This window comes from Dama dama, chromosome 1, assembly GCF_033118175.1.
Source record: "Dama dama isolate Ldn47 chromosome 1, ASM3311817v1, whole genome shotgun sequence".
Lineage (NCBI taxonomy): Eukaryota > Metazoa > Chordata > Mammalia > Artiodactyla > Cervidae > Dama > Dama dama.
Window position 1 is genome coordinate 28,738,102 of NC_083681.1, and position 26,869 is coordinate 28,764,970.

The following is a 26,869-nucleotide window of genomic DNA, read 5'->3' on the forward strand; positions in this document are numbered from 1 at the left end:
AATCAGCGGCGGGCCCCCGGCCGGGCCGAGCGGCCAGGAGCCGCCGGCGACGTTGTGGGGGCGGGGTGGGGGGTGGGGCGGCTCCTCTGGGCGTCCTCCGCTGAGGAAGCGGCGTGTGCGGCGGCTGACCCGCCGCCCTGAGTCCTCGGGGCATCTTCAGAAGCTACCCTCTCCATAAGGCCGGTCCTCTGCCTCATGGCGTCCTCTGGACAAGACATCTCGGTGGAGACCTTTAAAACAACACTTCTTCCTCTTCTTTCTCTGACCGCCATGACCCTGACTCTTGCCTCATAACCTTCCTAGAGAGGGCTTCTCCCTCCGCCAGATCTCAAGTGCTTCTCGCGGTCGCCATCTCTCAAGTCCCTTCGCCCGGGCGGAATCTACTAGCATCTTAGCGCGGGGGGGCGGTTTCCGCCAAGTCCGCGTCCCCCCCGCTCCCCACCCCCGGCCCCGACCGCGCCGGCTCCGGCCGCCAGAGGGCGCCATCGGGGGCGGCGCGGGTGCCACCGCGGCCTCTCCTCTCCGGGGCCGAGGCTTGCCCCCCGCCGCTCGTGCCGCCGGAAGTGGGAGGTGTCGCGCGCGCGGGCCGGCGCTCGACCCCTCCCCCCCCCAGGTTCGGCCGCCCCCTCCCCCCCGCTCCGCCCGCTCAGGTGCGTCCCGTCCCTCCCCCGTTCGCTCCCCGGGGCGCGGCGCGGGAGGTGTGTGAGGGGCGGGCGCGCGGGCGAGGGGCTGCGGCGCGAGGGGCGGGGGTCGAGGCTGCGGGTGGGTGGGGGGGCGTGGAGGGAGTTGCGGGGACGGGCACGGGGGTCCAGGCCTAGAAGTGGGACGGGGGGTTGGCAGCCTGACCGGGGGGCCGAGGACAAGGTGCGAAGGGGGCTGCGGCCGGCGGGGCCAGCCCCCCTGTGGAGGGCGGCCGGGACCACTCGGCGTCGCTTCTCCCCATTGTCCCTTTCGCGACCGTCCCCGGATCTCCCCCAATGACCCGTCGCCGCCGGGTTCCGGTGCGAGGCTCCCCTTGGCCTCTTCGACCTAACGCCCCCCGCTCCGGCCGCAGCCTCCTGCCAGATGTCCCCGTCCCCTTCCCCTCTGCGGCTCTCAGCCACCGAGTTGCACGTAGGACCCGTGACCTGTGGTTTTGTTGACCGGGTGCCGGGAAGCCCCGGCCCGGGCTCCGATGGGGCAGGACGTTTTGCACCTGTGCGAACAGTAATGGCGATCTGGGGGCCCGTTTTTCTCCTGGGAGCCTTGTATAATGGGGAAAACTGAGGCACAGGGGGAAGATAGCCTGGGACTTAAGTGTTGACACAGGCCAGCCTCCGTGCCTGCCCTATGCTTTCTTCGCGGGTCAGGGATGTACCTGGGATGCTATTAAAATAAAAACGAGAATTTAAGCTAGCCTTAGGTTACACCTCCCTCCTCCCATATTCTTTTTTGTCTTTTCACCATAGAAGGCCATGAATTTGTCCTGCAACATAAAGGATGACCTTTTGATCTAAAAAAGATCTGTGTCCCACTTCCCTTACTTAGATTGCTGTTTTTCAGCTTCTCATTTTCATGCTGGAGTAACTGAGATTCTCCTACTCTTTTGCACCTCCAGTAACTCTGAAGAGTGTACTTTCCGCAGTCAGTGGTTGTCAAACTTTTCCCATCTTTGGGGAACACAGAGTAAAAGATACTTGGATTGCCCAATTAAATACTATTTTTTCTCTCCCACAAGAATACTTCCAGAAAACTTTACTTATATTAATGGAGAATGCTTTTAATGTGACAGGCATAAAATGATTTTAAAACATAAGATACCGTTGATATTAGGCCCCAAGTCACATCTTTTATAAATGATATTAGGCAAGGTGGGTATGTGGATCATTTGGAGGATTCTCACAGTCTGTGAGACTGCATTTCTCCTAAACTGAAAAAGCTTTGCACAGGCAAATATAGTGTTGTTCACACACACATATATATGTGTGTAATATATGTAATGATATATATAATGATGTTTGAGGATTGATGTCCCTTGGGACCTATTGTGTGTCATGGCTCTTTTTATATCCTACTGAAGAATACTCTTAAATATTTTCTCCTGGAGCCCAGCTTTTTCTTTGTGTTTCTTTCCTGATATGATTCTGCTGTATGGACATTCTGATGGGGAAAGACACGTTTGTTTTGAGATCCTGGAACTTGTAGCTGTAATTTGTTTCTGAATGTGCAGAGCACGATGGCGGCATCTGAGGTAGCTGGCGTGGTGGCCACTGCTCCGAATCCTGCGGAATCCTCTTCTAGTGTTTGTGCTTCCAAACCAGATGAAGGTCCCCCAGATGGTCTAAGGTAATGTGTGGACTCCTGACTGGGTAGATTTCGTATGGGTGAAGGGCTTTGGAGATGGGCTTCTTACAGAAGGTCTTTCCCCTTTTTGGCTCTAGTGGCATTGCCCTAGATGAAACCTTTTTAAAGGTAGGGACTGCCTGATTTATATTTGTATATTTGGTACCCCGCACAGTATCCAACACTCAGCAGGCATGCTGATTGTTTGTTGAGTAAATAGATTAGAATACAGCTGGTCAAACTGTTTGAAAATGCAAATATTTCCCAACTTCTCCTACATGGACTGTTTATTTAACTATATGTTTATATATTGTACCTGTGTGTATGTATACATATATATGTATGTGTATATATATGTATGTGCATATATATGTATACATACACACTTAGTATATATGTATGCTTTGTATATGTACATGGATCTACATCTGTATTTACAGATAAATAGATAGCTTTGTTAATATGACTTACTACTTGGGTAGTTTGCCTTCCATCTAAACTCTTGAGGACTGAAATTACGATTACCCAGCCTTGCATTTTGTAGTGATTAAACCATTGTTGTGTATAATGTTGTACTAGGTTGGCTACCTCAACACTTTTGTAGAGTACGTAGGACCTAATGCAATAGATAACAGTGTCCTAGCAGCTCTGTATGTGTTAATACATTTAATTCTCCTAACAATCCCAGGAGGTAGGTGCTAATACTGTTATTCCCATTAACAGGTGAGAAAACTAAGACAGGTTAGTAACTTGCCCAAGGTTACCATGCTGTGTTGGAGTCAGGATTTAAACTCAGGCTTGTCTGACTCCAGTGTACTTAATAAATATCTGTTTAAATGAAGAAGAGAGGTTTGTTATTGTAATGGGGACAGGAGTTAAGTAAAATCTCACCATAAACTTGCATCTTCATTTATAAATAGTGCACTTCCCTGGTGGTCCAGTGGTTGATAAGACTCTGCCTTTCCAATGCAGGGGGCATGGTTTCAATACCTGGTCCCACATGCTGCATTGTGCAGCTTAAAAAAAAAAACCCCAAAACAGGCACATACTACTAGTAATAATAATAGTAGCCAAGGTTTATTGAGTGTTTGCTGTATGCCAGAACTAAATACTTCAGATGCTTTATCTCATGTAATCCTCACAATAAACCTATTAGGTAGGTAATATTATTTCTGTTTTACAAATGGAGTTAAGTAACTTGCCCAGAGTTAGTGAAGTCCCTCAGTCGTGTCCGACTCTTTTTGACCCCGTGGACTGTAGCCTACCAGGTTCTTCCATCCTTGGGATTCTCCAGGCAAGAATACTGGAGTGGGTTTCCATTTCCAGGATTCACATCTAGGTACTGTGTCTGTCCAAATTTATAATTTGTGTCCCCGTACCCCACTTGATCCCAGCAAGGAGTCAGTAAAGAGCATTTATAAAGATTTTCATGTCACAAGATGCTCCCTGTTGTTTTATTTTGAACAGTAGGTACTATTTTGTTCTTGTTGTTTGTTTGTTTTTGAATTTTCTAGAAAAGTAGGTACTTGAGGAAAGAAAGGCATAATGACCTAAAGCCTCAGTCAGTGCTGGTTTGGAGTCCTTAAGGGTATTGGTGGAGAGAATCAGTTTTAATTTTTTTAATGGCAAAGGAATATGACACAGATATAGTCATTATTATTGGGTGAAAGAGTTGTGAATGTTGGATGTCCTTATAAATAGGTTTTGAAGATTTCTCTTAAAAACAGTATGTTAATGGTTGTGGCAAATGATAAAACAATTTTTCCAGTTTTATACATGTGTTAAGTGGGATAAAATTTCTACTGACAGCTTCAATTTTGGATTCAAAATTGTTTATACTTCAGGCAACATGAGGTAGTGATGTTATGCTCTAGAAAGCTGTTGAAGAACCTAAAAAGTGGTTCTGGTCAAAGATCTGTCTAGGGAATTTGAGTGTGAATTATTTTGTGAAACAAGAGTGGAATAAAAACAGTTTCCAAATTAATATTTATTAAAAATATTATGTGTAACAAAAATAGTACGTGTACCTAAGTGAAATAGTCCTAACAATAGGCTATTTCATCTGCATTCCCCCAAATTATTAAATTTGACATCCCCCAATGATTCTGGGTCCCCAGTCATTCATGTGTGATTATTTATTGTGGACTGTCTCCAGAACCCAGATTCTTCACCACCGTGCTATATTCTTTGTGTGTGTGATCAAAATTACTGAATGGAACCTAAGTTCCTTTTCATCCTGATAATTTGGAGGGGCTTATATAGGTCAGTCTTGTTCTTCTAGTGGTTGTATTGGAAGTATTATATGTTTCACCCTCCTTAAGATTGGATGGAGAGAAACTTTTTGTCTTCTGTTTTCATAGCCCCAAAGACCCTGCACAGAAGCATAAGAACTCGCCTCTGTCGAGTGTAAGTAACCAAACGATAACCAAGGAGAATAACAGAAATGCCCATTTGGAACACCCAGAGCAGAATCCTGGCTCATCAGCAGGTGACACTTCAGCAGCGCACCGGGCGGTTTTAGGAGAAAACTTGATAGCCACGGCCCTTGGTCTGTCTGGCGGTGGGTCCCAGTCTGATCTGAAGGACGTGGCCAGCACGGCAGGAGAGGAGGGGGACACGTGCCTTCAGGAGAGCCTCCACCCCGCCACTCGGTCTCTTAAGGCAGGGTGCCATACAAAGCAGCTTGCCTCCGGGAATTGTCCTGAAGAGAAGGCCCCACAAGCCTCCATCCTAAAGGAAGGGAGCAGGGACCCAGGCTTGGAGTTCCCACCTGTGGTGCCTCCAGCAAATGGGGTTGAAGGAGTCAGAGTGGATCAGGATGATGATCAGGATAGCTCTTCCCTGAAGCTTTCTCAGAACATTGCTGTCCAGGTCAAGTATCAAGTTTCTACTACTAACATGGAATTCGGGCTTTTAATTTAATTTTTTTTTTTTTGGAGGGCAGGAGATACTTCTTCATAGTTGGTAGAGAATGGCTCTGTCTCTCTTTTTTTACTGGCAACTCTCGTACTACTCTCATACGGTGCTCTGTGATAACTGCGTTCTGGTGTTACTGGTGTTCCATAAGTAACAGCCAGTGTCTAATCATGGCAACTAGGAACTTCATGACCTACATACAATCGCTTGCACCGAGTAATTGATGAGCGTAGGTCATTAGCATTCATATTTCCCGTCTTCTCACTTGCAGGAGGAATCCTTGTTAATTCTCTGACCTACATCTTAAGAAGCACAGTGTCTCCTGCCTTCTAGTGACTAATATGCTTTGTCGTAGAAAGAAGAATGGGCAGAATAAGTTGTAGGGGGCCAAAATTCCTGTTTCAGCCTTGGGGTTGTCTCTCCATCAGTTGTGGGGTCTCGTTCAGGTTATTTTGTGGGATAAGGGCTTAATGCAGCGTGGATGTCAGAGGGCATTTGCCAGAACTACAGTTCTTTTGCTGTGAAACTGATAAGGAGAAAGAACAAAAAGTTAATTTCTCAGTTACTTGTGACAGATTTCTCAGTGAAAGGACTATATAATTCTGCCTTTTAAAATGTCTCTGAACAGTTCTGAATATAATTGTTTCTTTCTTTATAGACTGACTTTAAGACGACTGATTCAGAGGTAAACACAGATCAAGATATTGAAAAGAATCTGGTGAGTAGTTAAACTGTCGTTATTGGTCTATGAAACTGTTAATGCGGAAGATCTAGAGTCACGTCATCCCAATTGGAAAAGGTGCAGGAATCTCCTTTATAAAATCCCTGAGAGATGGTCAGCTAACTTCTGCTTGATTATTTCCAGAGATGGGATGCTTACTACTCAGAAAGCAACATACCGCATTTAGAAAATAGATCTTACTGTTAGATCTTATTATGGGGTGAGAACAGAACCACTAAAGCTTCTTGTTATAGTTCTCTCCTGAGCTACATAGAGTAAATCTAAAACGTTTTACTTGTTAACCCCCAATATAGTCAAAGTGTTTTTTTTTTTTAATGCCTTTTGCTCTTACCTCTCAGGTCTGAACCTTTCCAGGTGAAATGTCCCCAGATGTTTTTAACATTCTTCTTCATATATTTTTCAGTTTTTCATCATCCTGACTTCTTTTCCACCTTGAGAGGTTCCATCTTCTCAATGTTTCCTTTAAAATGTGATCTTAAGAGCTAAACATAGTAATGCACATATAGTATAATTACTTCACAATACAATGGGACCCTTGTTCTCTCTCTCATTCTAGACACCGTTTCTTAAGCTGACAGCAGCTTGTTTTGGCCGTCTCGTCACACTGTTGAGCTTTCACTCAAACTCCATCATGTCTTTTTCTCATGTATTGTTTAGTTGTGTCTTCCTATTTTATTCCTAGGTAGTTGGTTTTTAAAACTTAGAGAGCTTCACATTTATTTTTGTTAAAGTGGTCCCCTTGATCTGTTCCTGGCATTTTGTGGCAAAAACTTCTACCTTGTATGTGTGTGAATATCTGAGCATTTATTTTTAAGAGGATGGATAATGTGCAGAAAGGCACCCTTGGTTCAGGAAGAGGTCTTTAGGATAAGATATGTTAGTTGAGTGGAAATAAGGAGGAAAGCCAGTTAATATTTTGTTGTTGTTTATTTGTTTTTGAATTTTTTAGAACAGTAGGTACTATTGAGGAAAAAGTATATAAGAGGAAATAAAGTAGATATTTGACATAAGTCAAAGAAATTGAGGGGCAGATGGAAAGAACTCAGTTATCGGAGTGTGTTAACCACATGAAGCCAATAAAAACTTTTAAATAGAGAGTAGCGACTCAGGAGTTATTTATAACAGGCAAGTAAAAAGATACCAGAGATGAGAGACCTGATGGCCATGTGCAAGCTGAGAACGAGGCTAGACAAGAACCTCCAAGGGGAGGAGGAGAAGTTGTCTTTTCTTGAGCACTTACTCTAGACACTTTACGTGTAGTATTTATTTGGTCCCCACAGTTGTAAGGTGGAGTTGGGATGACTATATAGCAGTTGAAGAGGCCAACTTAAGAAGTTGCAGATAAGCTTTAGCATCAGTCTGAAATGGGTAGAGACTGGCAAGCCACTGGACTGAAAGAGGCCCAGGGTTGTGGTCTCTTTGGCTGTGTTTTTATAGGTGGTGATGTGGGCCACATGCTTTAACAAAGGCAGTGGAACTAGTCAGGTATTAAGCTGGATGGCAGTGCAGGGAACTTTGCTGTTGTTTTATTTGCTACCCTTTTCATGCACTTACAGTAATTGCCCACTGCCTGCGTTTCAAATTGGGCCTCTGGGCTCTCAGAACCAATTAGCCACCAGTGAAACAAAGTAGCAGTGTGTAACCCTTTGGCTTGGAGAAGAATTGGATCAAGTAATTTCCTATACACCTCTGAGTCATCAATTTGCATGTACTAATGGTGTGTCCTTGAAACTTCCTTCTGTGAAGACTTCAGTTCTTCCCCTCCCCCGCATCCTGTGTTATATATAAAGATGCATTATGGACAAAAAAGTTTCTGTAAGAAAGTAAAGAGAGAAGAAAAGAATGCTCTTATTTACTAGTTTCATCAGTTGGTTCTTAACTTTTTTTTTTTTTAACTTTTCTTGGGTTAAGATCTTTCAGAATCTTTTGAAAACTTTGAATTCTCCTCTCAAAAAATTTTGTACACACCTATGCATAGACCTTAGGTTCAGAAAACCTTTAAAGTTATGATGCCAAGGAGTCATCTGTTTAGGGAGCCTTAGTCACATTTCAGTACCTGGACTAAGGACTAGCTTATCCCAAAGCTAAAGTCCCATCTTGAGAACTTCTGTTTTTTTTTTTTTGTCATAGGGTGATAAGTTTTCCCCCATTCACTTCTAAAACCTTTCTTTTCTTTGAAAATAGTTACCGTCTAGTGAATGAATTCAGTTTAATGCTCTGTTTAAGTTTTACATGGGCTACCTTGTACCAAATGTGTTTTAAATTGACCCTCTAAGTTTTCGTGTCCCTTTGAAAGCTAACCATTACTTTTCTTGATTTACTAATGTCAGGGAGGCAGAGCTGAACTGTGGCCCTTAAAAGCTTTACTCCTGCTCCTACTTCATGTAAGAACTTGCCAATTTGTCCAGTCTGAATCACAAGGCCCCCAGAGCACTGGTGGGTTTTGTCAGTTCTTAGTGCTAATGACCAGTAAGGAATCCAGTTTCTGGATGCATTTTGAGTTCTTTGTTTTTGCTCATTCTTCTTCTTCTTAATAGATGATAAAATACCTTGTTTCTCTTATTTCCTAGAGCAGAGGAATAGTTTGTGTAAGAATCTAGGTGAGCTGGGCTCTTTTGTAACTGCTCCCCTCTGCTGTTGTAGTGTGAAAGCAGCCAGTAAAACCGTTGGGTATGGCGACGGTCCTGGAAAACATTTACCTATATAAAATCAGAAGATGGCTGGATTTGGCCCGTGGGCCATGGTTGCCGCCCACATCTTAGTGCAGTGTTGTACAGCAGAATTTCCTTTCACCATGAAGTGTTCTTTATGTGTGCTGTCTAGCATAGTAGCCACTGCTCACACAAAGCTACCTAGCGCTAGGAGTGTGGCAAGGTGACTGAAGAGCCGGCTGTTTACATTTTCTTATTCTAATTACTTTAAATTTACATAACAGACAGCATGGCTAGTAGCTCCAGTATTGGACCCTGCAGCTTAAGAGCTCTGCATGATGCCTTGAACAAGCAAGCCTACGGTGAATGTTTCTTGCAGCTAAACTGACGAATTCAACTCCTTTTCTGTTGTTACCCATAGGATAAAATGATGACAGAGAGAACCCTGTTGAAGGAGCGTTACCAGGAGGTCTTGGACAAGCAGAGGCAAGTGGAGAATCAGCTCCAAGTGCAATTAAAGCAACTTCAGCAAAGGAGAGAAGAAGAAATGAAGAATCACCAGGTATCCTGCTTATATTAAAATTGGCAACAAGTAAAGCTATAGTCACTAATTAGACTTTAACCTTGTTTTCAAATTAATAGAAATAAACAAGCAGTGTGTGTGTGTGTGTGTGTGTGTGTGTGTGTGTGTGTGTGTGTGTGAAGTCATTCAGTCTTGTCTGACTCTGCTACCCCATGTACTATCCCCGCCAGGCTCCTCTGTCCATGGTATTCTATGGGGAAGAATACTGGAGTAGGTTGCCATTCCTTTCCCTCTCCAGGGGATCTTCCCAACCCAGGAAGCGAACCCAGGTCTCTTGCACTGCAGGCAAATTCTTTACCATCTGAGCCACCAGGGAAGCCCTAGCGAGGCTAGGTTAAAATGACCTAAAACATACTCCTATGTCCTTTGACTAAAGGATAACAATGTATTTGAATTAAAAATTAAAACAGTCCCTAGGAACAAAAGATGGAGTAAACAAATTTCATTGCACAGGTGAGCTGTGGACATGAGCATCACAAATCACATCCCCCAAAGGCAATCTGCAAGTAACTTTTTAATCATTATCATAGAATTTTAAGTATAAACAAGAACTTTGAGGGCATCTTGTCCAAATTCTCACTCCTATTTTAGTTCAGAATATATTTAATGTATTTTGTTGATGTAATTGGTTGCCTACCTGGAAAGTCATTTGATTAGATTTTTATCTCATACTGTATTTAAAAATACAATTCTAAGTGGATTAAAAATATACATAGAAAACTGGAAAAAAATTTTAAGGTCAAGAAAAATTTAGGAGAATATATATGTACCTTAAGTTGCAAGAAGTCCTCTTAATCCAGGCAGAAAACCCAGAAGATTTTTTTAAATTAATTTAATTATATATAATTAACATTTTTGATATGGTAAATGATACAGAAAACAGTCAAAAGATCAATATTAGACTGAGAGAAAATATTTCTAGCAGATCTGATGAAGGGTTTAAGCTACAAGACACTCTGAGATTCCTGCAAATTCATAGTAAAAGCCATTAGTCTAAAGAAACACCAGGAAAGATTATTGTATTACTTTTATATTGTAATAGTTTCCTATTGCTACTGTAGCAGATTGTCCTGAATTTAGAGCTTAAAACAACACATTTATTGTATCAGTTCTGTAGGTCTGAAGCCCAACATGGGTGTCACTGGGCTAAAAGCAAGGTATTGGAGTGGCAGCCTTCCTTTCTGGGGACTTCAAGGGAGAAGACATTTCCTTGCCTTCCTGGCTTCTAGAGGCTGCTTGCATTCCTTGATCTGTGACCCCTTCTCCCTTTTCAAAGTCAGCCATGTTGCATTTCTGTAACTATTCTTCCCTAATCACATCTTCCTCTGCTCAGGATAGGGAAAGTTTCTCTATTTTAAAAAACTATTTGTGATTAGATTGGACCCACCCAGGTAATCCAGGATTCTCTCTCTCTCTTTTTGTTAAGGAAGGTAACAGAGGTTCCAAGGGGTAGAACATAGACATTTTTGTGAGGCAGGGGCTATTATTTTGCCTACAATTATAAACAGTAATTCACAGAAGAGGAAAAGCAAATGGGGAATAAATATATGAAAATAAACTCAGCCTTACTAGTGTTGATTCATTCATACAATAAGTGTTTTTTGAGTTCCTCATCTAGTCCCTCAAGTTTTAGTGGTAAACAAAACATAGTCTTTGTCTTTGTTGGATGTTTATTCTAGTTGGAGGAGACAGACAATGAAAACAGTAAAAGAATAGGAGGTGGTAAAATGCTCATTAAAATTACTAGATACCCTTCCTCCCTCTTTCCCATGAGATTGGGCAAAACAAAATAAGCTGTCAAGGGTGAGAAAAAATGAACTCTTCTTAGACATTGGTAGGAGTGTGACTTGTTAACAATTTTTTTTAAAGAAAAGATACTGGGAATTGTCAGTTATATTTTAAAATGTATAGACACCTTGACCTAGACTCCTCATTAGAAGTCTACTCAACAGAAATGAAAGGTTTTTGTATGAAAGTATAGACATAGAATGTTTATTGTAGTACAAGAAAACTGGAATAAACCTGATGGACGCTTTTAACAGAGAGTAGCTAAATTGGCTAAATACATGTGTCATGTCGTGTTACGCAGCTGTTTTTTAGTTTGGTCTATATTTGCTGCAAGTATGCTCATGTCAGGTGAACAAAGCAAGATGCAGAATAAGGTATATAAAATTACCTCATTATAAAAAAACAGAAAAGCAAAGAAATACGTATGTAAGTACACATGTTGTGTGAGGATGGAGAAAGTTGCGAGAGCATAGTACAAAACACTTTAACACATTGATTACTTTATGGGTGGAATTGATGTGAATTAGAGATGACTTTGGCCACCTGGTACAAACAACTGATCACTAGAAAAGACCTTGATGCTGGGAAAGATTGAAGATAGGAGGAGAAAGGGATGACAGGCAACAAGATAGTTGAATGGCATCACCGATTGAATGGACATGAGTTTGAGCAAGCTCTGGGAGATGGTGAAGGACAGGGAAGCCTGGCGTGCTGCAGTCCCTGGGGTCTCAAAGAGTCAGACACAACTGAGTGACTGAATAAGAGATGACTTAAATTTGTCACTTTTTAATTGTTTGACTTATTATACATATAGTCAGATAATTTAAAAAGAACAGATAATCCCTACACATAATAAAGTAGAACCATAACAAAACAAACCAAGATGATATTTGTTGGAAGTAACAAACTCCCACCCTGTACAAGAATGCCTTTCTCAGCAGTCTTGATAGGTGTTCATTCAGCCTTTATTTGAGCACCAGTAATAGAGAGATTATTGCTTCACAAGGCAGCAAATTCCATTTTTGAACAGTTGTGATTCTTAGAAATTCTTTCTCCTGTTGAATTGATATCTGCATTATTACTTACTCCCTTATATGTAAGTACTGGCTTTTGGGACTACTCATGAACTAGATTCCTTCAGTTCACTCTAAATTCACTAAAGTCAGTGTTAATTTGTGATAGTTGAAAGTAACCTTCAGACCAAAAGAATTAATTCATTTCCTTCTTTGTGTGTGACTATAATTGTGTGGGACTCAGGAGATATTAAAGGCTATCCAAGATGTAACAATAAAGCGAGAAGAAACGAAGAAGAAAATAGAGAAAGAAAAGAAGGAGTTTCTGCAGAAGGAGCAGGATCTAAAAGCTGAAATTGAGAAGCTTTGTGAGAAGGGCAGAAGGTAAATGATACTGTTAAGAATAAAAACGCTGTGTGAATGTGTGTGTTTGTATATAAGAGGCCAGTTCTGTTTGTGTTTCTAGTTCCTTTTCTTTCAGTCATAATTTTTATTTGAAAAACAAGTGCACAAATTAATATCCTCTAGTAATTTTAGCTTTTTCAGCACCCTATGTTAAATTTAGCAAAAAGTGCCTCAGGAATTCATTAATGCATTGGAATGATAGTAGTGAATTGCTTGGTCCCAGATATGATCAAGATTTTGGTATATATCTAGCACCTGTTTCACTTGCTTTATCTGATACTTTACAGTTTAGACGATGAGACTACTTTGATTATATTTTTGTTCAACACCAAAAGCAAATTTCAAAAGTAGCCTTGTAAGCGGTTTGGAAAGCTATTTAATGAAAAGTGTCCTTTTCAGGCGACTGCAGCAGGACTAAGGTGGACATAAAATTTGGGCATAGCTTCAAATTTCCAAGTTTCCTCTTGTGACCTGTTTGGAAATCAAAATAGCTGTGAATACTGTGACTTTACTTAAATTCTACTGAAATGAGTTTTTATTTATCAAGAAATTCTTAGCTTGCTAATGTGTCAGAGAGCTAAGTGGAAAGTAGCAGGTTCATTTGCCAAATCATTTTTCAAGTATGAGAGATGGTAACTATGAAAGAACATCTTAGAATATCTGGGGAAATTTGAGTTTGAACTACATATTAGGTAATACTGTATCAGTGGTAAATATTTTGGATGATTATGGTATGTGATTACATAGAAGGATCTTATTCTTAAGAGATACTTGCTAAAAAAAAAAAGAGATACTTGCTGAAGTTTTAGGGGTTAAGTGTCATAATGTCTATAACTTTCAGATAGTTCAGAGAGAGAGGTAAAGTAAACGTGGCAAAAAGTATAACAGCTGGTGGATCCAGATGAAGGGCATATATTTATTTATTTTTAGGAGATATGTTTATTGTACTCTTCTATTAACTTTTATGTTGGTTTGAAATTTTCAAAGAAAAAGCTGCAGGGTAGATATAGGGAGGAATTAGCCAGGCAGTGAGTAAGGAAAAAGACATTGCAGGCAGGGGACCTGCAGAGGAGAGAGAATAACAACTGAGATTAAGTAGACAGGAATGAGGCTAGTGGAGAAGTCAGAAGTCAGATCACAAAGGCTTATATACTTTGTTAAGGAGTTTGAGATTTTTCCCTGATAGACTGAAGAATTTGAATTACTGGATAGGAAATTAAGATAGTTTCTCATTGATATTATATAAAGATGAATTTACTTAATAGAAATCTGCTAAGTGCTTTGTACTATTTGAAGGTAGTCACTGTTTTATAAATATAATTTAAAAATTTTAACAAAGACACCATGAATTGACAAAAAAGTAAAGGACCAAATATTCAGTTTAGTCATAAATTTGATTTCTGTTCTCCTTGACACCTGGCTGCTCTACAGTGACGTTGCCTTGCTTTTGCGGGGCACTGTCTAGACCCCAGCTTCGAGATTATTGCTGGTATATTAGAAAGGTGAGGCTGCCAAGCTAGTTCTTTTCTTGCGCCAAACTTCTTTTCAAGCTCCCTGCCTTGAATAGTGACTCATCAAGTATAACAGCAAATAGGGCTCTTCTTGAATAAAGATGGTGAGCTTACATTTTAAAAGACAACGTCACAAAAAAAACAAGACAGTTGATTCAGAGGTAGCTTGGGACAAGTAGCAGAAAAATTGCAGTATCAAGCAAGATCCTTATTTTTTTTTTTTAAATGCTTTGAGCTTGCCTGATGAGCTCATGACGAGCTCATGATAGGTAAATAGCAGATCAGGGGAGTTAATGTTGGAAGCATTACTTTGGATGTGACATAAGAGTTTATGCTATATTGAATTGACAGTGTGCATGAGGATTCCTTTTGGAAATTTCTTACCAATTGCTAGTTTGTTTAACTGATAGGCTTTGAAGTCCTAATAGCCTGTCTGGCCGTCAGTAAGTTCTGTGAGTATTTCTTAGGTACAAAGCAGTGAGCCAGACTGTTGCAACATTCTATATTTTGACCACAGCCTTCAGTCCTTCCAGCTTTCTTATTCCCAGTACATGTATACTTTGACCACATCAGATCCTCTTTCTTGTTTGTTGACCTCATTGCATTTTCCACTAGTCCTCCAGCTCCCTGGAAGCGATTCTTTCCCTAGCCCACTGAGACTCAAAGTCCATTACTGGAATTACTTTTTTACCATTGCCATCAATTCTGCTGAAACTTGTTCCTTTCTTTTAATTTTTTTCATAGTACTCCAGTCCTGGCCCAAGTTAGCTACCTGACATCTCTATTCTTATAGTTGGGCTGCTGAGTCTGCTGGAGGAAATCCTACCACTGTGCATCTTGAGGCCAGAATGAGTTTGACTTTCAGACACCCAGATAGATCCTCAGGGCTCCCTCTTCCTCTGAGGACTGTCCCTGAGTATTACTTCTCTTTCTAAACTTTCCATCTCCACCATTTCTCTCATTAGTTTTAGCATGTGAGCTTGCCTTTTATTTCACTGAAAAAATAGGGGCCACTGAGTGAAGCTTCCTTCTGTTTCCTGTCAGCAGACGCATCCATGCTTTCTTCCTGTTCTTGTATCTGAGTCTAAACTTCCTACTTGCGTGTGAATCCTGTTGCCTCTTGTTTCTCCCAATTTTCCATAAGTGGCAGTACATCCTCTTCCAAGGCCTCAGCGGGAGAAACGAGTCATTCCTCTCTCTTAGCCCCTCTCCACCACATGTGCTTTATCATCTCCTGTAGATTCTGAACATTAGGGATCCCTCTCCATTCGCTCTGCCACTCCTACTTCAGGTTTCTATCCCTTCTTCTAGGTCTGAAGCAGGCTACCGACCTTTCTTTGCCTCCATTCTCGTCTGTCTAGTACACAGCTACCATAGAAATCTTTCTAAGATATGGATCTGAAAATGTCATTTCCCTGCTTAAAATCCTTCATAATTCCTAGGGTAAAGTTTAAACTCTGTATTTAGTGTAAGAAGCCCTTAATTATCTAGTTCCTGTTTATGTCCCCAGCTTATCTTTTGGTGGTGGTGGCTTAGTTGCTCAGTCTTGTGTCTTTTGTGACCCCATGGACTGTAGCCTGCTAGTTCCTCTGTCTGAGGGATTTCCCAGGCAGGAATATTGGAGGGGGTTGCCATTTTCCTCCTTTTCCAGGGGATCTTCCTGACCCAGGGATCTATCCTGTGTCTCCTGCATTAGCAGGCGGATTCTTTACCACTGAGCCACTAGGGAAACCTGCTACACTTTTTAGCACTCCCCCAAACCACCATTGGAGAAGGAAAAGGGAACCCACTCCAGTATTCTTGCCTGGAGAATCCCTTGGACAGAGGAGCCTGGCGGGCTGCAGTCCATGGGGTCGCCAAGAGTGGGACATGGCTGAGCAGCTGAGCACATAGCACAGACCACCACACTGGTTTATACCCAACTGCTACATGTAGTATCCTGCGCTCTCTTAAAACTCAGCCTGTATCCGCTGCTCCAGAGAACTTCCCCAGCTGCACCCCTTATACACCCCTTCGCACACCGTGCCCATTTAATTTAGATGATTCTCCTCTGTATTCATCTAGCATGGTGTATATATTCCTGTCGTAACATTGACCTCTGATGGTCCTTCTTGTTTCCTGGAATGTTTCCCTGCATTATATAGTTAGCTTTTTGAGAGCAAGTATTTCAATTATCTATTGCTTTCTTTTTTTAAAAAAAGCGCTCAATTCTTTGGGTTGATTCTCAGATGGATGGTTTTTATTTTTTTTTTAATTTTTTTTATTATTATTTATTTTTTTGGATGGTTTTTCTAGTCCCCTTTGGAGACATTCTTGTAGCTTTAGTTTCACGGCACCTGGGGCTGAAATGTCCAAGATGGCCTCATTCATATTGCTGCTGCCTTGGCAGGGCCACCTGAAAAGCTGGGCTCAGGTGGGACCCTGGGATGTCTAGGATTTTTTCACTCTCTCTCTCTCCATGTTGTCTCAGGACTCTCTCCTCTCCAGGTGGTCTTTCCTGCAAAGGGGTCAGGTTTCTTACTTGGCAGCTCAGGGCTTCCAAGCGTGCAGAAGTCCAGAATTTCTTAAGGCATAGACTTGGAACCGGCACAGCACTACTCTTGTGGCATTTTGTTGCTTAACGTGAGTGATAGGGCCAGCCCAGATTCAGTGTGGGAGGGGACTGTGAGGAGGAGGCCTGGTTCATTGAGAAGACTCCGTTCCTGGAGATTTGCTACCGTGGCAAGTAACACGTCTTGTTTAACTTTTTCTACTTGGCAGTATTATCTAGGTATGGAAAATCACATGCATGCTCAGTTGCTCTCAGTCGTGTCTGACTCTTTGCAACCCAGTGGACTGTGGCCTGTCAGGCTTCTCTGTCCATGGGATTCTAAGGCAAGAATACTGGAGTGAGGTGCCATTTCCTCCTGCAAAGGCTCTTCTCGACCCAGGGATTGAACCCGCGTCTCCTGCATTGGCAGCTAGATTCTTTATCACTGAGCCATCTGGGAAATCATAGAAGTTACATATAAACAGGAGTAACATAACTGAAGATGTTTTAGAAATATGTGAAGAAACAGAGGCTAGGACATGAACTAGTAAACTCTTAAGTTGGTTTCCAAGAATTATTATAAGATTAATGGTGGCTGAATGAAAAGGGAAAAATGGATTTAGGAGAACTTGGTATCCAATTATTTTAAGGATTAGGATGGAGGGAGAAGTCAAAAATAACTTCATTGTTTTACCCTGGGTAACTGTGCCACCATGGACAATAATTGGGAAGTAGAATACCAGTTCTAAATTTTGAGGATAAAGTAACATTTTTAATGATTTGGGATGCACAAGTTTAAATACTTAGTAGACAACTAGAAATGGGAGACTTGAATACAGAAAAGATGCTGTATCTTCATTTGGAGTTGCATATAAGCAATAGTTAAAATAATGGAAGTGAATTTTCTGTGGGAAAAAATATAGAGTAGGGCTTAGTTCTGAACTTTGCAGTTTGGGTGTAGAAAGAGGAAAAGAAGGCAAAAAGAATTATCAGAGAAAGACAAGGAAACCGTTTAGAATAGTAAGTAGTATAAGGTTTCAAAGGGAGAAGGTGGTTAACAGTGTCAGAAACTGTAGGGTATAAATGAGAACCAGGTCTGAGTAAAGGCTATTGATAAATATTAAATGTAAATAGGGATTTTTAGGCAGGGGAATTATGTTATTGGATTTATTTCCCCCCCCAATAATTTATTATGAAAATTTTCATTCATAGAAACTGCAAGTATTGTACATTAACTCTCATGACCTAGATTAACAACAGCAGGTAACATTCTGTTAAATTTGTTTTTAACAGTCTTTCCCTCTGTCCATTAGTCCATGTTATTTGTTTATGCATGTTAGAGTTAGATGTAGTCATCAATAATTTCATCTCTAAACTCATAAATATGTATCATTTATATAATTTGTGCTTCCTTTTTTTGTGGTAATAAATCATATATGCAGTTAAATATATAAATATTAAGTACACCATTCAGTAAGTTTAAAAATTTATTTATTTATTATTATTTTATTTTTGGCTCTGCTGGATCTTCACTTCCACACAGGCTTTTCTCTAGTTGTGGCGAGTGGGGGCTACTCTCTAGTTTTGGTCCGCAGGCTTCCCATTGCGGTGGCTTCTCTTGTGCAGACCACAGGCCCTGGGGCACGTGGGATTCAGTGTTACGGCATGTGGGCTCACTGGTTGTGGCTCCTGGGCTCTAGAGCACAGGCTGAATAGTTGTAGCTCATGGGCTTAGTTGCTCTGAGGCATATGGGATCTTCCTGGATCAGGGATTTGAACCTGTACCTCCTGCATTGGCAGGCAGATTCTTTACCGCTGACTGAGCCACCAGGGAAGCCCCCATTCAGTCAGTTTTGACAATCAGTGTATCCGTGTGTAATTCAAATCCCATCAAGATATAGAGAATACTGTCATTAAACCAGGTAATTCCTCATGCACCTTCTCTATCATTCCCTGTCTTTATGCTCCCAAAGGTAACCACTGTTATGAATTTTTTCTTCAGAGACTAATTTTGCATGTTCTGGAATGTCATATAAATGAAATCATACAACATTGTACTCTTTTGTATAAGACTTCTTTCATTTAGCATAGTGCTTTTGGAATTTTTCATGTTGTCTTTTTTTATTCTTGTGTAGTATTCCTCTTGTTAATATACCAGTTTATCCTTTCTCCTATTGATGGCAAGTAGCAGTTTCCAGATTTTTTACAATTATGAATAAAGCTGCTATGAATATTCATGTACAAGTCTTTGATCATATGATTTTTATTTTTCTTCAGTATATTCCTTGGAATAGAATTACCAGGTTGTAGGGTAGTAGGTATATGTTTAGTTTTCTAAGAAAAGGCCAGACATATTTCAAAGTTTATATGACATTTTATACTCTATTACAATGTTTGAGAATTCTGGTTGCTTCATATCCCTGCCATTCAGATGATTGTGCAATAAGTAGTTCATTGTGGCTTAATTTGCGTTTCCCATTAGTCATTAGGGTTCCCTGGTGGGTCAGTGGTAAAGAATCTGCCTGCAGTGCAGGAGACCTGGGTTCATTCCCTGGGTCGGAAAGATCTCCTGGAGGGAGGGCTTGGTAACCCACTCCAGTACTCTTGCCTGGAGAATCCCATGGACCGAGGAGCCTGGCGGGCTACAGTCCATGGGGTTGCACAGAGTCGGACACAACTGAAGCGACTAAAGAGCAACAACAGCAATGACTAGTGATGTTGACCACTTTTTCCATGTGCTTATTGGCCGTTCATTTATCTGTTTTTGTGAAGTGTTCTGTCAAATAGTTCCCCATCACTACCTTTTTGCAGGGCAGAGGTTGAGGTTTTGGCTTTTTGTAACTGTGTAGTAGAAGCTTGTTATATATTCCGAATACAAGTCTTGTCAGTTACATGTTCTGTGAAAATTTTCTTCTACTCTGACTTATCTATTCATTTTAAAATTGCATCTTTTGGTGACCAGAAAATTTAATTTCAGTGATATCTATTAAGTTTTCATTTATAGTTATTGTATTTTCTGTCCTAAGAAACCTTTGCCTATTCTGAAGTAGCAAAGATGTTCTCCTCTGTTTTTTCATGGGATTTTTATCATTTTAGCTTTAATATTTATGTCTGTGATCCATCTCAAATTAATTTTTGCGTATGATGATGAGTAGGGGTTGAAGTTAGTTTTTTCGCATGTTAATATCCAGTTGTTTTGGTACCATTTGTTAAGAAATGTTCCTTTCTTCATTGCCTTGTTTGACACCTTTGCCAAAAACCAAATGGCACCATGAGTCATTTATATAAATAGTGGGTTTATTCTGGGTACAGTACTAATCCATTGCATTGATATATTTGCCTATCTTAATGTCAAACCATAGCACTGTGATTATTATAGACTTATAGTAAGTCATGAAGTCAGAGTATGCAAAATCATCTGCTTTTTGTTCAGGATTACTTTGGATATTTTAGGTTGCTTGCATTTACATATATGTGTGTGTGTGTATATGTGTGGGTGCATATATATGTATATATATATGAAGCAGCTTATCAGTTTCTATAAAAACACCTGATTTTCTAAGAGTTCTTAATATGAATAGATGCATAATTTTGTCAGATGGTTTTTCTGTATCTATTAAAATTATCAAATTTTTTTTCTCCTGTATTCTGTTAATATAGTGAATTACATTGATTTATTTTCAGATGTTAAACCATTTCTCCATTCTTGGCATGCAACCAAATTGAGCAAGATATATTATTGTTTTTAGGTATTGCTGAATTTGACTCACTGATATTTGAAAAGGCTTTTTATGTCTGTGTTAATTGAAACTTTTATGGTCTTAATTGTTGAAACTTAGAATTATCCTTTAAATGTAAAAAATGAAATTTTAGATATAATTTATATAGAATAAAGTTTCTCTATTCTTTTATTTTAAAATATTTAGTTATATCATTTGCTGAGGGGGCAGTGTTAAAATCTATGTAATTATAAATTTTTCTCTTTTTCCTTTTAACTCTGTCAATTTTTGTTCTTATATTTTGAAGCTGTGTTGTTAGATACATATACAATTATTATGTGTTCTTGATAAATTGTCTTCATTATTTATATTGACATTTTATCTTTATAAAATGTCTTTATCTTGGTCATAATCTTAATGTTTATTTTGTGTAATATTAATATAAATATTGCAGTTAGATATGCTTACTCTTTACATAGTATATATTTTTCCATATTTTACCTTCAACCTATCAACATATAATTGGGTTTTTTTTTTCAATCTATTCTGACAAGGTTCCTTTTCGAGGCTTTTAGTATATTTGTATTTAATACAGCTAGTGATATGATTAGATTTTTAGATTTAGGTCCAGTCTTTACTGTGTAAATTAAATATTAATTCATTGACTATTCTGTAGAATTCTATTTTAATTTGGCCTTTTTCACCCTGAATACACATCTATTTAATTCACTGTCAAAATGCTTCATAAAAACAAATTATGTGCCTGGTGATTATGCCATATTAGAAAGATTTATAATTTTATTGAATAAAGTATTTGGGAAATTTTCATAGTCTTAATTGCTGAAACTTAGAGTTATTCTTTAAATTAAAAAATTTTTTGCATATAATTTACATATAATAAAATACCCTTATTTTAAGTTATATTTTGTTGAGTTTTGACAGATTAATCACACATGTTAACACTAACACAGTCGAGGTATAGCACATACCATTACCCTGAAATATTCCCTGTATTTCTTCTTAATCACTCTGCTTCCTCCCCTCCATTCCCAGGTGAACCCTTTCCTTCACTGTTACTTATTATAACTTATTAGTTATTATACTTATCTTTTCTAGACATAAATTATTTATTTGACTGCACTGGGTCCCAGTTGTGGTACTCAGGATCTTTGGTTGTGGCATTCAAACTCTTACTTGCGGCACGTGGGATCTAGTTCTCTGCCCAGTGTTCAAACCCTGGCCCCCTGCGTTGGGAGCACAGAGTCTTAGCCACTGGATCACCAGAGAAGTCTCGTCACTTACCACATTTTTGAGATTCATCTATGATGTGATGACTGTGAACTATATTAATAGTTCATTACTTTTTTTAAAAAAAGACCTTTTTTTTTTTTAATTATAGTTTGAAGTTTACAACGAAATTGAGAAGGAAGTAAAGAGGGCGTATGCCCCCTGCCCTCACACATGCACAACCTTCCCTTTATCAGTGTCACTCACTAGAGTGGCACATTTTTTACCAAAGGTGAACCTGCAGTGACACGTCATAATCACCCAAAGTCCATAGTTTACCTTAGGGTTCACTCTTGGTATTATACACCCTATGATTTGGATAAATGTATAATGACATATCCATCATTATACAGAGTATTTTTCACTGCCCATCCTCTGTGCTCTACCGGTTCATCCCACACTCCCCCACTGATTTTTTTATTGTCTCTGTACTTTTGCCTTTTCCAGAATGCTATATAGTTGACTCATACAATATGTAGCCTTTCAGATTGGCTTCTTTCACTTTGTAATATGCATTTGAAAGTATGCCTTTTCATGGTTTGATAGCTCATTTCTCTTTAGCATCAAAGAATATGCCATTGTTTGAATGTACGGTAGTTTTTTCTTTATTCATCTACTTCAGGATAACTTGGGTGCTTCCAAGTTTTGGCAGTTATGAATAAAGGTGCTATAGATATCCATGTGCAAGTTTTTGTATGGACATAAGTTTTCAGCTCCTTTAGGTAGATACCAAGAAGTGCGATGGCTGGATTGTATGGTAAGAATAAGATTAGTTTATAAGAAACTGCCAAATTGTCTTCCAAAGTGGCTGTACCACCTTGCTTTCCCAGCAGAAACGAATGAGAGTTCCTGTTGCTCCACATCCTTGCCAGCAGTTGTTGCTGTCAGTGTTCTAGATTTTGGCCATTCTACTTGGTATATAGTGGTATCTCATTGGTGTTTTATTTTTATTTTTTTTCTCATTGGTGTTTTAATTTGCATTTTCCGGATGACAAGTGATGCGGAGTATCTTTTCACATTTTCATTTGCTATCAGTATATCTTTTTTGGTGAGCTGTCTGTCAAAGTCTTTGGCCCATTTTTTTAAATCTTATTTTTTTTTAACTAGACATTATATTTTTAATTTAATTGTATTCTTATATTTTTGGCTGTGCCACATGGCCTGTAGGATCTAAGTTCCCCAACCAGGGATTAAACCTAGGCCACAACAGTGAAAGCCCAGAGTCCCAACTCTTGACCAGCAGGGAACTCGCCTATTGTTTGTTTTATTGTTGAATTTTAAGAGCTCTTTGTATTTTTTGGATAACATTCCTTTGTCAGATGTGTCTTTTACGAATATTTTCTCTCGGTCTGTGCCTTGTCTTCTATTATTCTTGATACTGTCTTTTGCAGAAGTTTTTAATTTTAATGAAGTCTTATTTATCAGGTATTTCATGGGTCATGGACGTCTTTGGTGTTACATCAAATTCATTTAGTTTTCTCTGATGTTATCTTCTAGGAGTTTTACAATTTTGTGTTTTATGTTTAGGTCCATGATCCAACTTCTGTTAATCTTTGTGAAAGGTGTAAGGTCTGTGTTTAGATCCATTTTTTTGCATGTTGATGTCCTCTTCTAACAGGCTTCCCAGATGGCTCCAGTGGTAAAGAACCTGCCTAACAGTGCAGGAGACATAAGAGATGCAGGTTCGATCCCTGGGTCAGGAAGATCCCCTGCAGGAGGGTATGGCAACCCACTCCAGTGTTCTGGCCTGGAGAATCCCATGGACAGGGGAGCCTGGCGGGCTACAGTCCATAGCGTCACAAAGAGTTGGACAGAACTGAAGCCACTTAACATATCCACATCTAACTATTTGTTGAAGAGACTCTTTGCTCCATTTTATTGTCATCACTCCTCTGTGAAAGATCATTTGACTATTTATGGAGTTCTAGGCCCTCTGATCTGTTCCATTTATCTCTTACAAATACCACACTGTCTTGATTCTATAGCTTTATAGTACATCCGGAAGTCAAGTAGCATCAGTCTCCCAATTTTGTCCTTCTCCTTCAATATTGTGGTCTTTTGCCTCTTCTTATAAACTTTAGAATCAATTTGTTGATATCCATACAATAACTTGCTGGGAATTGATTGGGATTACACTGACTATAGATCAACTTGGGAAGAACTGACTTTTTTTGGCTGTGCTGGGTCTTTGTTACTATGCATGATCTTTCTATGGTTGCGCCAAATGAGGGCTACTCTCATCGTTTTAGAAAAGCAACTGACTTTTGTATATTAACTTCATGTCCTGCAACTTTGCTTTAACCACCTATTAGTTCAAAGGTTTTTTTGTCTATTCTTTCTAATTTTCTACATAGACGATCATGTCATGTGCAAACACAGTTTTATGTCTTACTTTCCAATTTGTATACCTTTGGTTTCCTTTCCTTGCTTTATTAAATTAGCGAGAACTTCTAGTGTGATATTGAAAAGAGATGGTGTGAGGGGACATCTTTAGCTTGTACCTGATCTTGGGAAAGCTTCCAGTTTCTCACTCTTGAGTATGATGTTAACTGTAGATTGTTTGTAGATAATCTTTGCCAAGTTGAGAGTTCTCCCTATTCGTAGTTTACTGAGTTTTTATCATTAATGGGTGCTGGATTTTGTCAAATGCTTTTTCTACATATATTGACATGATCATTTGATTCTTCTTTTTTTAGTCTTTTGATATGTTGGATACTTTTAGTTGATTTTTTAAATGTTGAACTAGGCTTGCATACCTGAGATAAATCCCACCTGGTCAAAATCCTTCTTATACTTTTTTTTGTATTTGATTTACTAGTATTTTGTTGAGGACTTTTGTGTTTCTGTTCAGGAGAGATGTTGATCTGTAGTTTTTTCGCTTCTATTATTTTTGTCTGGTATTGGTATTAGGGTAAGAGTGCAGAGAATTGGTTTAATTTTTTCTTTAAATATGTAGTAGAATTCACCAGTGAACCCATCTAGGCCTGGTATTTTCCGTTTTAGAAGGTTATTAATTATTAAATCAATTTAAAAAATAGATATAGGTGTTCATTTCTTTTTAATACTGAATATAGTCCATTGTGTGAGTATCTAGCAATTTGTTTATTCAGCTGAAAATGTTGTTTTAATAGTAACTGTCTCCTATAATTTTTTAAAAATTTTTAATTGGAGGATAGTTGCTTTGCAGTGTTGTGTTGGTTTCCACCGTAGAACAGTGTGAATCAGCCGTGAGCATACACGTGTCCCGCCGCCCTCCCCAGCCCACCCTCCTGGGTTGTCACAGAGCACAGGTTAAGCTCTCGGTGCTGTGCAGCAGCTTTCCACGGGCTGTCAGTCTTACGTACGGTGACGTGTATGTTCGAATGCTGCGCTCTCAATTCATCCACTCTCTTCTAATATTTCCGATGAGAACTCAGTAACGGTTGTTTTGTTTCTTCTGTGTATTATGTCATTTTTTTCCCGTGGTTTCTTTCAATATTTTATCTTTGGTTTTCAACAGCTTGACTTTGATTTTCCCAGGTATGGCTTTCTTCCTTTTATTCCTGTTTCAAGTTTTCTCAGCTGCTTATTCTATAAAGTTATGTATTTCACTATATTTCTGAAATTTTGACATAATTTTCAAATATTTTCCCTGCCTCATTCCTTCCTTTGCTTCTGGGACTCCACTTTCACATATGTTAGAACTTTTGGTATTGTCCTGTAGCTTATGGAGGCTCTTTTATTTCTTTCTAGTTCTTTTTTACTGTTCATCATATTGGATGATTTCCATTTGTGTATCTTCAAGTTTACTTTTTTGGCCATGCCACACAGCATGTGGGATCTTAGTCCCTTGACCAGGAATCAAACCTGTGCCCCCTGCATTGGAATTGCTGAGTCTTAACCACTGGAGTGCCTGAGAAATCCTACTTTTTATTATATCATTTCCAGTTTCCAGTCTGCTGTTAAGCCCATACATTGAATTATATATTTCCAATATTGTGTTTTTCAGTTCTTTCATTTCCATTTAGTTCTTTTTTTTTTTTTTAATGGTTTCTCTTTCTCTACAAAACTGTTCTTATCTATTCACTCCTTGTGAGCATATTTTTCTTTATGTTTTTCTGCATAGTTAAGTGCTTTAAAACTTTGCCGGCTAATTCTTGCATCTTGGTCTCCTTGGAGTCCTTTCCATTGATTGCTTGTTTTTCTTGACCAGAAGTCAGAATCAAAGTATTATGCTAAATAAGAAACTAGACACAAGAGGTATGCACTGTATGATTCTGTTTTTGTGAAGTTCTAGAGCAGACAAAACTACAGTGAGAGAAAGCAGATCACTGGTTGTCAATAGCTCAGGGTGGAGGGAAGGGATTGGCAACCATATAGTAAATATGTGAGGTTTTGCAGACCACACAGTCTCTGTCACAACTATTCAACTCTGCTGTTGTAGCATGAAAGCAGCCATAGACAATATGTAAATAAAATGAGTATGGCTGTGTTCCATTAAAACTTTATTTGCAAAACCAGGGAGCAGCCAGAATATGATCTACAGACCATAGTTTGCAGACCCTACTTTTGAGTATGGATCATGTTTCCCATTTCTTTATATATTGGTAATTGAGGGTTGAGTCCTGAGTATGTGAATAATATGTTGCAGAAACTCTGGATTCTGTTGTATTCTTCCATAGAATCTTGTGGTTTGTTTCTTTTTTAAAAATTTCTTTCATCGGGCTATTTCCTAGGCTTAAACATCATACATACCTGCTTGGTAGGCAGCAACTGTGGTCTCTGTTCAGTTCCTGTATCTGTGGTTGAGTTCCTTGGAGTCCCCTCTGTGCATGGGTGGTTCAGGGATCATCCAGAGATTAAATCGATTTATATGCAGAATTGGGGCCTCCCTGTCCATGACTTTTATCTTTTGGGGATTTCTCCTTCACTTTCCAGCTGTTATGGTAGCTCCCAGTTTTATCCTTTATGTTCTTGAACTGGTAAGGCTTCAAAATTTCTATCTCAGTTTTAGTTGTCAGCACAGAGCTATCTGGGGTTTGTCTTTAGATGAATGATGACTAGCCATAAAAAACAAAACAACAGTGATGTTCACTTCCTCCAGTTGTCAGGTCTTCTCCTGGTTTTTGTTTGTTCTTTAGTATCTTTAGATAGGTGCTGTTTTACATTTTGTGTAGAACTTATAGTTTTTTACTTGCAGAAATTGTTGGTCTATTAGGAGCAACTCTGACAGGCTGAATGAATCCCAGGCTGGAATCATGATTGCTGGGAGAAGTATCAACAATCTCAGATATGCATATAATATCACTCTGGTGACAGAAAATGAAGAGGAATTAAAGAACCTCTTGTTGAGGGAGAAGGAGGAGAGTCAAAAAGCTGGCTTACAACTCAACATTCAAAAAACTAAGATCATGGCATCTGGT

At 39.5% G+C, this 26,869-nt stretch overlaps 1 protein-coding gene across 5 annotated transcripts in view; it reads left to right on the top strand.

Moving 5' to 3' along the window:
• RNF214 (ring finger protein 214) overlaps nucleotides 1-26,869 on the top strand; it is a 49,329-nt gene that overhangs the window by 4,211 nt on the left and 18,249 nt on the right. Inside the window, exons 1-6 of one of the 5 annotated variants that reach the window (XM_061145097.1) lie at nucleotides 62-222; nucleotides 2,210-2,325; nucleotides 4,683-5,193; nucleotides 5,897-5,956; nucleotides 9,053-9,193; nucleotides 12,260-12,399. In XM_061145097.1, coding sequence (XP_061001080.1) covers nucleotides 196-222; nucleotides 2,210-2,325; nucleotides 4,683-5,193; nucleotides 5,897-5,956; nucleotides 9,053-9,193; nucleotides 12,260-12,399 — 995 coding nt within the window. In that variant the 5' untranslated portion in view covers nucleotides 62-195. Of the gene's footprint in view, nucleotides 1-61; nucleotides 223-578; nucleotides 651-680; nucleotides 699-2,209; nucleotides 2,326-4,682; nucleotides 5,194-5,896; nucleotides 5,957-9,052; nucleotides 9,194-12,259; nucleotides 12,400-26,869 lie in introns of those variants that run through there. The other 4 variants (XM_061145098.1, XM_061145099.1, XM_061145100.1 and 1 more) reach the window with 4 other exon arrangements.